We start from the raw sequence: 13,078 nt of genomic DNA, 5'->3' as shown, positions 1-13,078 counted from the left end.
CTGATATAACTGCGGAACCCAAGTGGCCCTGGCCCCCTCATAACCCTCAAAAAATGATCTCACCTATGTCCATGAACAAGAACCTCTGTCCACTTCGACAGTCAAACGTGTTAAGGTGTTCAGCTCTGAAAGATTAATATGGCCGCTGGGCTGGCATGGGGCCAGCGACTCTAGGATGTGACCTGGGATTGGAAACCATTAGCTCCATGCAGATGGCTGGAGGGCTGCTGGGGACTAATCACTGAGAAATTAGAGCTGGAAGTGTAAGGATGGCGAGGTCAGCCAGGAGGAGTGAGAGGATATAAGACCTATAGTCAGGCAAAGATACTCTACTGATGATATCCTCCACAAGGCCACAGAACGGACTGCATTTGATATTAGGGAGATACATGAGATACAAAACCTCACTGAATGGATACTTTTCTGCAATTCTGTCCATTTTGCCATGGGGTTTTGTACTGTGTATTTAAATACTGTATTAGCGACATAGCTCATTCTAAAATTTCTACTACTGTACAGTACATTGCATTTTAGTTACACTGTTAATACACACTGCATATTTATTGATATACTGGATTCTTGACATAGCTCACTCTAATATATCTACTGCTGTACATATCATTCTTAGTATATCTTGTGTAAATTAATCTGCTGTATATACGTGTAGATTGCATTTGGATTACTGTTACAGTGCTATTTGGATTGTTAATGGATTGTTCTGCCATTTCTTGATTTAATTTATTATTATTATTTTTGTGACATTTTACTGCGTTGTTAGGAGCTAGTAACATAAGCATTTCGCTGCACCCGCTATAACATCTGCTAAACTGTGTATGCAACCAATAAGCTTTGATTTGATTTATAGATTCCGTTTACAATGGGCTAACTAGTAGAGAAGAAGAGGGATTTGAAGATCTTCTTTAAATCTCCTTATAACCAATTTCTTGATTCTTGATTCATTGACACTTTTACCCTTTGGGGCTTAAGGTTAAAGAGGAACAGGTTTCAGACACCGTGAACAGGGTTCCAGACAAAGTTCCAGACAATCCAATCATCCAAATGTCTCAAAAAATGAAAGAAGTAATGGGGTGGTGGGCAAGAAATGTTCGCCCTGTGTCGTTAGGTCAAAGAAACAAGTCTATTTAACGACGGTCAACAGGTTCAGGTTCAAAAAGTCAATTGAATGAACTCACTCTTCGTACAGTACACTATGTTCTACAAAAAGCATTAACAAGCTTGTTACAGGCTTACTGTCCCAATTCTGCTCTAATTGACATATCTGATTAGCCAATTGTTCCACACAGTTAATGGCCATAATGTTAATAGCTTAAGCACTAAGCAGGGGCTACAGGCTGTGTGCAGTAAGTGCATGTAGTTGCCATGTAAAGCCTCGCAAACTGTCTGATCTCGCAAGCACTACCGATAGGGCAGCAGAAATCAGTCTGGTGGATTATATACGAGTTTAGGGTCCATGACCTCTTAAACCCAATTAGAAAAATGTAAACACTCACTGTGTGCCCTGTCATTTAACAATCAACAGCACTGTGGGCAAATTATAACCAAACTACAGCAAAGATAGAGATATTGCAAACTATGGACCATGTCTTGCTTTTCCTTATGACCAAGTGCTACATGCAGACATATAGAAATAATAATCATGTGGTTTTAACTCTATGATTGTGGCCTTCATTTTGGTAGGCAAGCAGGCAGCAATGCAGGCCTTTGGTCCCAGCCCAGGTAATTTTTTGCCAAATGTGCTTCACTTGCACCCTAAGGGCAATGATGCCATCTACTGGTGTATTAGACGTCTGGTATTTGCTTAGTTAGGCCTAGTATTCCATCCACTCAAGACCGTACAGTCGATGCAGAAAAATTGATTGACAGTCTGTTTGCGGAAGTTGCCTGTTGGAAGTAACTAACTAGATCATTAAATGTGGACTAGCATGCAACTGTGCAGGTTGGTGTATTATATTTCCTTTGTGTAGACAAGGTTCCATTTGAACATTTTCGATTATTGTCGTGATATACCATTCAAAGAATAAAATGGTCTGACCCTATCTGTCACATAATTTAGCAGGCGCTAGCTAGCTAGCTGCGGGTATGTTAGCTTACCAACCGACTGATCTCTAGGGTGACTGGACACTACTTTTTATACGGTGAACTAAATTAACATTATTGTAAATCCATCTCGGTCTGGTAGCTAGTAACTGAGGTGAACTAACTTAATTATTTTTGTATCCAAGATGTAGCTAGCAACCACAGAGCAAAGTCACACATCAATGGTGGATGAAATGCTGTGTTTTATAGCAATGTTGTCATGAGCTGGTTGTACAGTTTGAACCAGTCCAGATGGTGGGGGTGATATAAATACAAGGGACCTTTTTATAACTGATACATGAACAATATAATGCATCACTTGAACTCAATAGAGATAAGAATTCATCACCCTCTATTTCACAAACACAGTTGAAGACAAAAGAAAGAGACAGACACCAGCATTAAATATTTGGCACTTTTTATCATTGTTATTTTGTATTGTATACCAGCATGTTACAGTATGTTACGTTACATTTGAGATTGTATCATCTTTCATGTTTCTCGTACTCTTCTCTCTAGGGTCAGATGATGTGTCCACTTGGAGAGTCCTGCACCATGAAGCAGCAGTAAGGGTAGACTGTGTCTGTGACACCGCCCCTGTCTCTTTCCATCCCAGTGACTGAGCCACCATGTCCTCAGTGATGTTTCCACCCCGCTCCCCACCTTCCTCTACCCCTGGGAGCAGTGGCTGCGGCAGCGGTGACATACCTGCAGCTGGCGTGACGACCCAGTCCACTGAGCAGGCTCTGTTTGCATCGGACCGCTACGCCCGGCTCATCCTGGCCCAGATGAACAAGATGCGCCTCCGGACAGATTTCTGTGATGTAAGGCTGCGGCTGGAAGGCCGTGTGTTCAGTGTCCACAAGCTGGTCCTGGCTGCCAGCAGCCCCTACTTCTCCGCTCTCTTCTCTGGGGGGATGAGCGAGGCAGACAAGGAAGAGGTCCAGATCCTGGGAGTGGAGGCACCAGTGTTTGAGGTCCTGCTGGAGTTCATATACACAGGTTTGCCCTGTCATGAAATGTACCATTTACTGAATGTGTAGTGTACAGTAGTGTGCTCATACAAAGAACAGTAATACATGATACAGACTTCTTTGTGTTTCTTTGAACTGAACCCGTCCAGGCATGATTAACGTGACGGTGGAGAACATGCAGGAGCTGATGGTGGCAGCAGACATGCTGCAGCTGAGTGAGGTGGTGTCTATCTGTGGAGAGTTCCTCAAGGGCCACATGGACCCGTCCAACTGTGTGGGGGTATACCAGTTCCTTGAGCAGATCGCCTGCATGGACATGCTGGAGTTCACTGAGAACTACATCCAGGTCCACTTTCTGGAGGTGCTACGCATGGTCTCTTTCTTCCTCCATCTCTGTCTGTCTGTCTTGTCTTCAGATTCTCTCTTCCACCTTCGCTTCTCTGAGGCTCTTTCTCCTTTCATCTCATTATAATCTGCTGAGTGTGTGTAACAAAAAGTGAATAATCTGTTACCAACCTGTTATAACACTTACATCAACAAACAAAATCACACTCAAAACATCTGACCTTTAGGTGTGTGTGTCGGACGAGTTCTGGGATCTGTCCAAGGACCAACTGGTGAAGCTGCTGCGGAGCGAGGAGCTGCGAATCGAGGATGAGTACCAGGTGTTCACGGCGGCCATGGACTGGGTCCTACAGGACGTGGCCAAGAGGAAGAAGCATGTGGTTGAGGTGCTGGACCCAGTCAGGTTCCCCCTGCTCTCCCCACAGAGACTCTTCAAGTACATCGAAGGTTAGATGGAAAGATGTTTCCTCCTGATTTGTCAGGCAGGAACGTCCTTATTTTTCCTGATTTATCAGGAACTGATTTTCTGAAATCCTTTTTTATTTCTCACACCATTAAAATGGGCTTATCCCAAACCAGTATGTTTCCCCAATTTTCATTGTTGTGCTGCTAATCAATGACATCATATAATTTCTCTGTGTAGGCATTTCTGACTTCAGCCTGCGGGTGGCGCTGCAGACACTGCTGAGGGAATACACAGAGGTCAGCAAGTCTCCCAAAGAGAATAAGATGTACAGCCTGTTACAGCCAGCCAAGATGAGGCCCAGGAGAAAGGCCAGGAAATACCTCTATGCCATAGGTAGGTAAACCTCAGTTCAGCACCTGAACGCCTTTATATGACGATAACAACAGAACTGGGGTGGCCATTTTTGTTGTAGCATCTTCAGTGTAAACTCAGCAGATTATACGAGTACCAGCTGGATCCAAATTGAATTATTCCATTTCATGAAGTGATCCAGGCTATGTTGTCACGGTTGGTTTCCCCTGTCTCAGGAGGCTACACTCGGCTGCAGGGTGGTCGTTGGAGTGACAGCCGGGCCCTGAGCTGCGTGGAACGCTTTGACTCATTCAGCCAGTACTGGACCACTGTGTCCTCCCTGCACCAGGCCCGCAGCGGGCTGGGAGTGGCTGTGCTGGAGGGCATGATCTATGTCGTGGGAGGTGAGACTCTCATTTTATTTATTTAACCAGGATAGTCCACTCAGTAATGAGTCCTGTCTGTGTGGTTCTGTGTTTGTTTATGCAGAGAACATGCCATGTGTTTCAACCTGTGTCTTCCTCAGGGCAATACAGTTCTGTTTCTAGTATTCTGTTTCTTGTCATTTCCCAGGGGAGAAGGACTCCATGATATTTGACTGCACAGAGAGATACGACCCGGTGACTAAGCAGTGGGCGGCTGTGGCCTCTCTCAACTTCCCACGCTGTGGTGTCGGGGTCTGCCCCTGTCACGGGGCACTCTACGCACTGGGTAAACTAACGAAGCCAAGGCCTTGATTGGGAATACGTGCTTAATTTCTCCCCTCCTTGAAGTCATCACAGATCTAACATGATTGGACATATGAAAGCAAGGTTTCCACTGCATAGCTTTCACCAAAACAGTCATGTCAGAACAGTGATGTTTTTAAAGAAGGGAATGAAGAAATTAGTGTCCAAGAGTATTTAACTTGGGTCTTTGGGATAAGGTATTAATACCATGTCTCCTCACTGCTGTGTTCCTGCAGGTGGTTGGGTTGGATCAGAAATAGGGAAGACGATGGAGCGGTACGACCCGACAGAGAATAAGTGGGAGATCATTGGAAGCATGGCAGTGCCTCGGTACTACTTTGGCTGCTGCGAGTTACAGGGTAATTCAATTCATACATAACAACAATACATAAAACATTTACAGGAAAATATACTGTATCAATATACAGTGAGGGAAAAAAGTATTTGATCCCCTGCTGATTTTGTACGTTTGCCCACTGACAAAGACATCATCAGTCTATAATTTTAATGGTAGGTTTATTTGAACAGTGAGAGACAGAATAACAACAACAAAAATCCAGAAAAACGCATGTCAAAAATGTTATAAATTGATTTGCATTTTAATGAGGGAAATAAGTATTTGACCCCTCTGCAAAACATGACTTAGTACTTGGTGGCAAAACCCTTGTTGGCAATCACAGAGGTCAGACGTTTCTTGTAGTTGGCCACCAGGTTTGCACACATCTCAGGAGGGATTTTGTCCCACTCCTCTTTGCAGATCTTCTCCAAGTCATTAAGGTTTCGAGGCTGACGTTTGGCAACTCGAACCTTCAGCTCCCTCCACAGATTTTCTATGGGATTAAGGTCTGGAGACTGGCTAGGCCACTCCAGGACCTTAATGTGCTTCTTCTTGAGCCACTCCTTTGTTGCCTTGGCCGTGTGTTTTGGGTCATTGTCATGCTGGAATACCCATCCACGACCTATTTTCAATGCCCTGGCTGAGGGAAGGAGGTTCTCACCCAAGATTTGACGGTACATGGCCCGTCCATCGTCCCTTTGATGCGGTGAAGTTGTCCTGTCCCCTTAGCAGAAAAACACCCCCAAAGCATAATGTTTCCACCTCTATGTTTGACGGTGGGGATGGTGTTCTTGGGGTCATAGGCAGCATTCCTCCTCCTCCAAACACGGCGAGTTGAGTTGATGCCAAAGAGCTCGATTTTGGTCCCATCTGACCACAACACTTTCACCCAGTTCTCCTCTGAATCATTCAGATGTTCATTGGCAAACTTCAGATGGGCCTGTATATGTGCTTTCTTGAGCAGGGGGACCTTGCGGGCGCTGCAGGATTTCTGTCCTTCACAGCGTATTGTGTTACCAATTGTTTTCTTGGTGACTATGGTCCCAGCTGCCTTGAGATCATTGACAAGATCCTCCCGTGTAGTTCTGGGCTGATTCCTAACCGTTGTCATGATCATTGCAACTCCACGAGGTGAGATCTTGCATGGAGCCCCAGGCCGAGGGAGATTGACAGTTATTTTATGTTTCTTCCATTTGCGAATAATCGCACCAACTGTTGTCACCTTCTCACCAAGCTGCTTGGCGATGGTCTTGTAGCCCATTCCAGCCTTGTGTAGGTCTACAATCTTGTCCCTGACATCCTTGGAGAGCTCTTTGGTCTTGGCCATGGTGGAGAGTTTGGAATCTGATTGATTGATGGCTTCTGTGGACAGGTGTCTCCCTTTAAGAGTGTGCTCCTAATCTCAGCTCGTTACTTGTATAAAAGACACCTGGGAGCCAGAAATCTTTCTGATTGAGAGGGGGTCAAATACTTATTTCCCTCATTAAAATGCAAATCAATTTATAACATTTTTGACATGCGTTTTTCTGGATTTTTTTGTTGTTATTCTGTCTCTCACTGTTCAAATAAACCTACCATTAAAATGATAGACTGATCATTTCTTTGTCAGTGGGCAAATGTACAAAATCAGCAGGGGATCAAATACTTTTTTCCTTCACTGTAATTGCTTCCGCTGTCTCAATGACGTAATTTTCCTGAATGGCCTCATTCCCCTCTCCCCTATGTCTAGGCTTCATCTATGTGATCGGGGGGATCAGTGATGAGGGGATGGAGCTGCGTTCGGCGGAGGTGTACGACCCCATCTCCCGGCGCTGGAGCGCCCTGCCCGTCATGGTGACCCGGCGGGCCTACGTGGGCGTGGCTTGCCTCAACAACTGCATCTACGCTGTGGGGGGCTGGAACGAGGCGCTGGGCTCCCTGGAGACGGTGGAGAAATACTGCCCTGAAGAGGTGAGGGAGTTATGGTGGATTTATACAGTGCATTCGGAAAGTATTCAGACCCCTTCCCAGTTACGTTACAGCCTTTATTCTAAAATTTATTAAATAACTTTTTTTCCTCATCAATACCCCATAATGACAAAGCGAGAACAGGTTTTTTGAAAATTTGGCAAATGTATTAAAAATAAAAAACAGATACCTTATTGACATAAGTATTCAGACCCTTCGCTAAGAGACTTGAAATTGAGCTCAGGTGCATCCTGTTTCCATTGATCATCCTTGAGATGTTTCTACAACTTGGAGTCCACCTGTGGTAAATTCACTTGATTGGACATGATTTGGAAAGGCACACACCTGTCTATACAGCTGTGGAAAAAATTAAGAGACCACTGCACATTTTTCTTAAATCAGCATCTCTACATGTATGACAGCCATTCCATTCCAGTGTCTGTTGAATTCCAACACAGGCACACCTCATTCTACTGAATTAGGTACTGATTAGGTGATCACCTGAACCAAATCTTATTTAACGAGGAAAAGTATAAAAACCACTACTGTGGTCATCACTTGCCTCTTGCAATAGGACCAGCTGGATGGCAAAAACAGTGCTAATAGTACCTCAAAAGTAATATTAATCAAAAAATAACTATTGACCATGCCAAAAGAGTTGAAAATGAATGTTTTGAGTGAGGAAAATAAGGGTTCAATTCTGGCTTTACTGGCAGAGGGATACAGTGAGCGTCAGGTTGCTTCCATCCTTAAAATTTCAAAGACGGCGGTTCATAAGAACAAGGTCAAGCAGCAGACATTGGGGACAACAAAGCTACAGCCCGGCAGAGGGCGAAAACGACACTCTACTGACCGGGATGACCACCAACTCATTCGAATGTCACTCAACAACCGTAGGATGACATCAAGTGACCTACAAAAATAATGGCAAACAGCAGCTGGGGTGAAGTGCACGGCGAGGACGGTTCGAAACAGGCTCCTAGGGGCAGGGCTGAAGTCATGTAAAGCTAGAAAAAAGCCCTTCATCAATGAGAAGCAAAGAAGAGCCAGGCTGAGGTTTGCAAAAGACCATAAGGATTGGACCGTAGAGGACTGGAGTAAGGTCATCTTCTCTGATGAGTCCAATTTTCAGCTTTGACCAACACCTGGTCGTCTAATGGTTAGACTGAGATCTGGAGAGGCCTATAAGCCACAGTGTCTCGCACCAACTGTGAAATTTGGTGGAGATTCGGTGATGATCTGGGGGTGCTTCAGCAAGGCTGGAATCGGGCAGATTTGTCTTTGTGAAGGACGCATGAATCAAGCCACGTACAAGGTTGTCCTGGAAGAAAACTTGCTTCCTTTTGCTCTGACATTGTTCCCCAACTCTGAGGATTGGTTTTTCCAGCAGGACAATGCACCATGCCACACAGCCAGGTCAATCAAGGTGTGGATGGAGGACCACCAGATCATGGTGTCATGGCCAGCCCAATCTCCAGACCTGAACCCCATTGAAAACTTCTGGAATGTGATCAAGAGGAAGTTGGATGGTCACAAGCCATCAAACAAAGCCGAGCTGCTTTAATTTTTGCGCCAGGAGTGGCATAAAGTCACCCAACATCAATGTGAAAGACTGGTGGAGAGCATGCCAAGACGCATGAAAGCTGTGATTGAAAATCAGGGTTATTCCACCAAATATTGATTTCTGAACTCTTCCTAAGTTAAAACATTAGTATTGTGTTGTTTAAAAATGAACATGAACTTATTTTCTTTGCATTATTCGAGGTCTGACAACACTGCATCTTTTTTGTTATTTTGACCAGTTGTCATTTTCTGCAAATAAATGCTCTAAATGACAATATTTTTATTTGGAATTTGGGAGAAATGTTGTCAGTAGTTTATAGAATAAAACAAAAATGTTATTTTTACCCAAACACATACCTATAAATAGTAAAACCAGAGAAACTGATAATTTTGCAATGGTCTCTTACTTTTTTCCAGCTATATATATATATATACACACATACAGTGGGGAGAACAAGTATTTGATACACTGCCGATTTTGCAGGTTTTCCTACTTACAAAGCATGTAGAGGTCTGTAATTTTTATCATAGGTACACTTCAACTGTGAGATACGGAATCTAAAACAAAAATCCAGAAAATCGCATTGTATGATTTTTAAGTAATTCATTTGCATTTTATTGCATGACATAAGTATTTGATCACCTACCAACCAGTAAGAATTCCGGCTCTCACAGACCTGTTAGTTTTTCTTTAAGAAGCCCTCCTGTTCTCCACTCATTACCTGTATTAACTGCACATGTTTGAACTCGTTACCTGTATAAAAGAAACCTGTCCACACACTCAATCAAACAGACTCCAACCTCTCCACAATGGCCAAGACCAGAGAGCTGTATAAGGACATCAGGGATAAAATTGTAGACCTGCACAAGGCTGGGATGGGCTACAGGACAATAGGCAAGCAGCTTGGTGAGAAGGCAACAACTGTTGGCGCAATTATTAGAAAATGGAAGAAGTTCAAGATGACGGTCAATCACCAATCATCATTTTGCAGTGGTCTCTTACTTTTTTCCAGAGCTGTATAAAGGTCCCACAGTTGACAGTGCAAGTCAGAGCAAAAACCAAGTCATGTGGTCGAAGGAATTATCCGTAGAGCACCGAGACAGGATTGTATCTAGGCACAGATCTGGGGAAGGGTACCAAAAAAATTCTGCAGCATTGAAGGTCCCCAAGAACACAGTGGCCTCCATCATTCTTAAATGGAAGAAGTTTGGAACCACCAAGACTCTTCCTAGAGCTGGCTGCCCGGCCAAACTGAGCAATCGGGGGAGAAGTGCCTTGGTCAGGGAGGTGACCAAGAACCTGATGGTCACTCTGACAGAGCTCCAGAGTTCCTCTGTGGAGATGGGAGAACCTTCCAGAACGACAACCATCTCTGCAGCACTCCACCAATCAGGCCTTTCTGGTAGAGTGACCAGACGGAAGCCACTCCTCAGTAAAAGGCACATGACAGCCAGCTTGGAATTTGCCAAAGGCACCTAAATGACTCTGGTCTAATGAATCCAAGATTGAACTATTTGGCCTGAATGCTAAGTGTCACGTCTGGAGGAAAACTGGCACCATCCCTACGGTGAAGCATGGTGGTGGCAGCATCATGCTGTGGGGGTGTTTTTCAGCAGCAGGGACTGGGAGACTAGTCAGGATCGAGGGAAAGATGAATGGAGCAAAGTACAGAGAGATCCTTGATGAAAACCTGCTCCAGAGCGCTCAGGACCTCAGACTGGGGTGAAAGTTTACCTTCCAACAGGACAACGACCCTAAGCACACAGCCAAGACAATGCAGGAGTGGCTTCGGGACAAGTCTCGGAATGTCCTTGAGTGACCCAGCCAGAGCCCGGACTTGAACCCGATCAAACATCTCTGGAGAGACCTGAAAATAGCTGTGCTGCGCTCCCCATCCAACCTGACAGGGCTTGAGAGGATCTGCAGAGAAGAATGGGAGAAACTCCCCAAATACAGGTGTGCCAAGCTTGTAGCATCATACCCAAGAATACTCAAGGCTGTAATCACTGCCAAAGGTGCTTCAACAAAGTACTGAGTAAAGGGCCTGAACACTTATGTAAATGTGGTATCAGTTTTTAATATTAATATATTTGCAAAAAATTCTAAAAAACCTTTTTTGCTTTGTCAATATAGTGTGTAGATTGATGAGGGGGAAAAATCAATTTAATAAATTTTAGAATAAGGCTGTAACGTAACAAAATGTGGAAAAAGTCAAGGGATCTGAATACTTTCTGAATGCACTGTAAATACAGCCTTGTTTAAAAAGCAACACATTGTCACCTCATAGCTTTATGTAGATGGTAACACTACAACGCCTCTGATTTCCCTCAGCCGGTCTCCCTCAACTATGTCTCCATCTCTTCTTCCCTCTAAAGGAGAAATGGGTGGAGGTGGCCCCCATGGCGGTGGCAAGGGCCGGGGTGTCCGTGTCAGCCGTTAACGGACTGCTGTACGCCGTGGGGGGACGGGCCTCCAGCAGAGACTTCTCGGCCCCCGTGACTGTGGACTCTGTGGAGATTTACGACCCCCACCTGGACACCTGGACGGAGATTGGCAACATGATCACCAGTCGCTGTGACGGGGGCGTGGCCGTGCTCTGAGATTGAGCCCAAGTAGAACCAAGGGAGGTGGTTCGGTGAATCGTGAAACATGATGAGTAGCCGTTTTTAGGTTTTTCCAGGAACAAACCTCATTCTCAGACGAGAATACGGTTTTATGTCTGGCACCGTGAGATTACATGATGAGTAACCTTGCCTGAGACCTGGAGACTTGCATTAGCTACAGAGCTATAGATGCCGAAATGGCTTTAGCTTAGGGGCAATTCCATGGTAACAGAAGACTCCGATTTTTCACTTTAAAATATATGCCAAACAAAATACATAGATCTCAAAGTTTACCAAACCATACAACTCTATGCACAATTACTACTTTGAACAATTTACACAAAAATATATACAGTACCAGTCAAAAGTTTGGACACACCTACAGCTCAAATAAGCAAAGAGAAATGACAGTCCATCATTACTTTAAGACTTGAAGGTCAGTCAATCCAGAACATTTCAAGAACTTTGAACGTTTCTACAAGTACAGTCGCAAAAACCATGAAGTGCTATGATGAAACTGGCTCTCATGAGGACCGCCACAGGAATGGAAGACCCAGAGTTACCTCTGCTGCAGAGGATAAGTTCATTAGATTTACCAGCCTCAGAAATTGCAGCCCAAATAAATGCTTCACAGAGTTTAAGTAACAGACACATCTCAACATCAACTGTTCAGAGGGGACTGTGTGAATCAGGCCTTCATGGTTGAATTGCTGAAAGGAAACCACTACTAAAGGACACCAATAAGAAGAAGAGACCTGCTTGGGCCAAGAAACACAAGCAATGGACATTAGACCGGTGGAAATTTGTCCTTTGGTCTGGAGTCCAAATTGGAGATTTTTGGTTCCAACCGCCGTGTCTTTGTGAGATGCGGTGTGGGTGAACGGATGATCTCCGCATGTGTAGTTCCCACCGTAAAGCATGGAGGAGGTGGTGTTATGGCTACCACAGAATTCTGCAGCGATTAGCCATCCCATCTGGCTTGGGCTTAGTGGGACTATCATTTGTTTTTTAACAGGACAATGACCCAACACACCTCCAGGCTGTGTAAGGGCTATTTTACCAAGAAGGAGAGTGATGGAGTGCTGCATCAGATGACCTGGCCTCCACAATCCCCCGACCTCAACCCAATTGAGATGGTTTGGGATGAGTCGGACGGCAGAGTGAAGGAAAAGCAGTGTTCAGCATATGTGGGAACTCCTTCAAGACTGTTGGAAAAGAATTCCAGGTGAAGCTGGTTGAGAGAATGCCAAGAGTATGAAAAACTGTCATCAAGGCAAAGGGTGGCTATTTGAAGAATCTCAAATATAAAATATATTTTGATTTGTTTAACACTTTTTTTGGTTACTACATGATTCCATATGTGTTATTTCATAGTTTTTATGTCTTCACTACTATTCTACAATGTAGAAAATAGTAAAAACTAAGAAAAACCCTTGAATGACTAGGTGTGTCCAAACTTTTGACTGGTACTGTACATTTACTAGAAAAACTGTGCAGATGCAAAGTTTAGTAACAGAATTACGGTAAAATCTCCCTCCGTTTTATTCTGTTACCAAACTTTGTAGCTCCACAGTTCTTAATGTAAATGTGTTTTTGTAAAATTTCCAGTGGAAATTGTTAAAAGTAGTCATTGTGCATAGAGTTCTATGGTTTGTTTAACTTTGTAATCATTGGTTTTTGTTTGACATATTTTAAAGTGAGTCTCAGCGTAATTCCGTTATCATGA

General features: G+C 44.1%; 1 protein-coding gene across 1 annotated transcript; it reads left to right on the top strand.

Moving 5' to 3' along the window:
• Positions 1-1,891: 1,891 nt before the first annotated feature.
• ipp (intracisternal A particle-promoted polypeptide) lies at positions 1,892-11,693 on the top strand. The gene is made up of 10 exons (XM_084139769.1): positions 1,892-1,957; positions 2,617-3,099; positions 3,221-3,432; positions 3,644-3,863; positions 4,060-4,215; positions 4,410-4,577; positions 4,747-4,884; positions 5,138-5,260; positions 6,968-7,188; positions 11,125-11,693. The coding sequence occupies exons 2-10, from the start codon at positions 2,727-2,729 to the stop codon at positions 11,347-11,349; spliced, it is 1,836 nt and encodes a 611-aa protein (XP_083995895.1). The 5' UTR covers positions 1,892-1,957; positions 2,617-2,726; the 3' UTR covers positions 11,350-11,693.
• Positions 11,694-13,078: the final 1,385 nt, after the last annotated feature.

The sequence above is a fragment of the Coregonus lavaretus genome, assembly GCF_964263955.1.
Source record: "Coregonus lavaretus genome assembly, chromosome: 23".
Taxonomy (NCBI): Eukaryota; Metazoa; Chordata; class Actinopteri; order Salmoniformes; family Salmonidae; genus Coregonus; species Coregonus lavaretus.
Note: the sequence above shows the minus strand (reverse complement) of the source record. Positions and strands in the feature narration are given on the sequence as shown.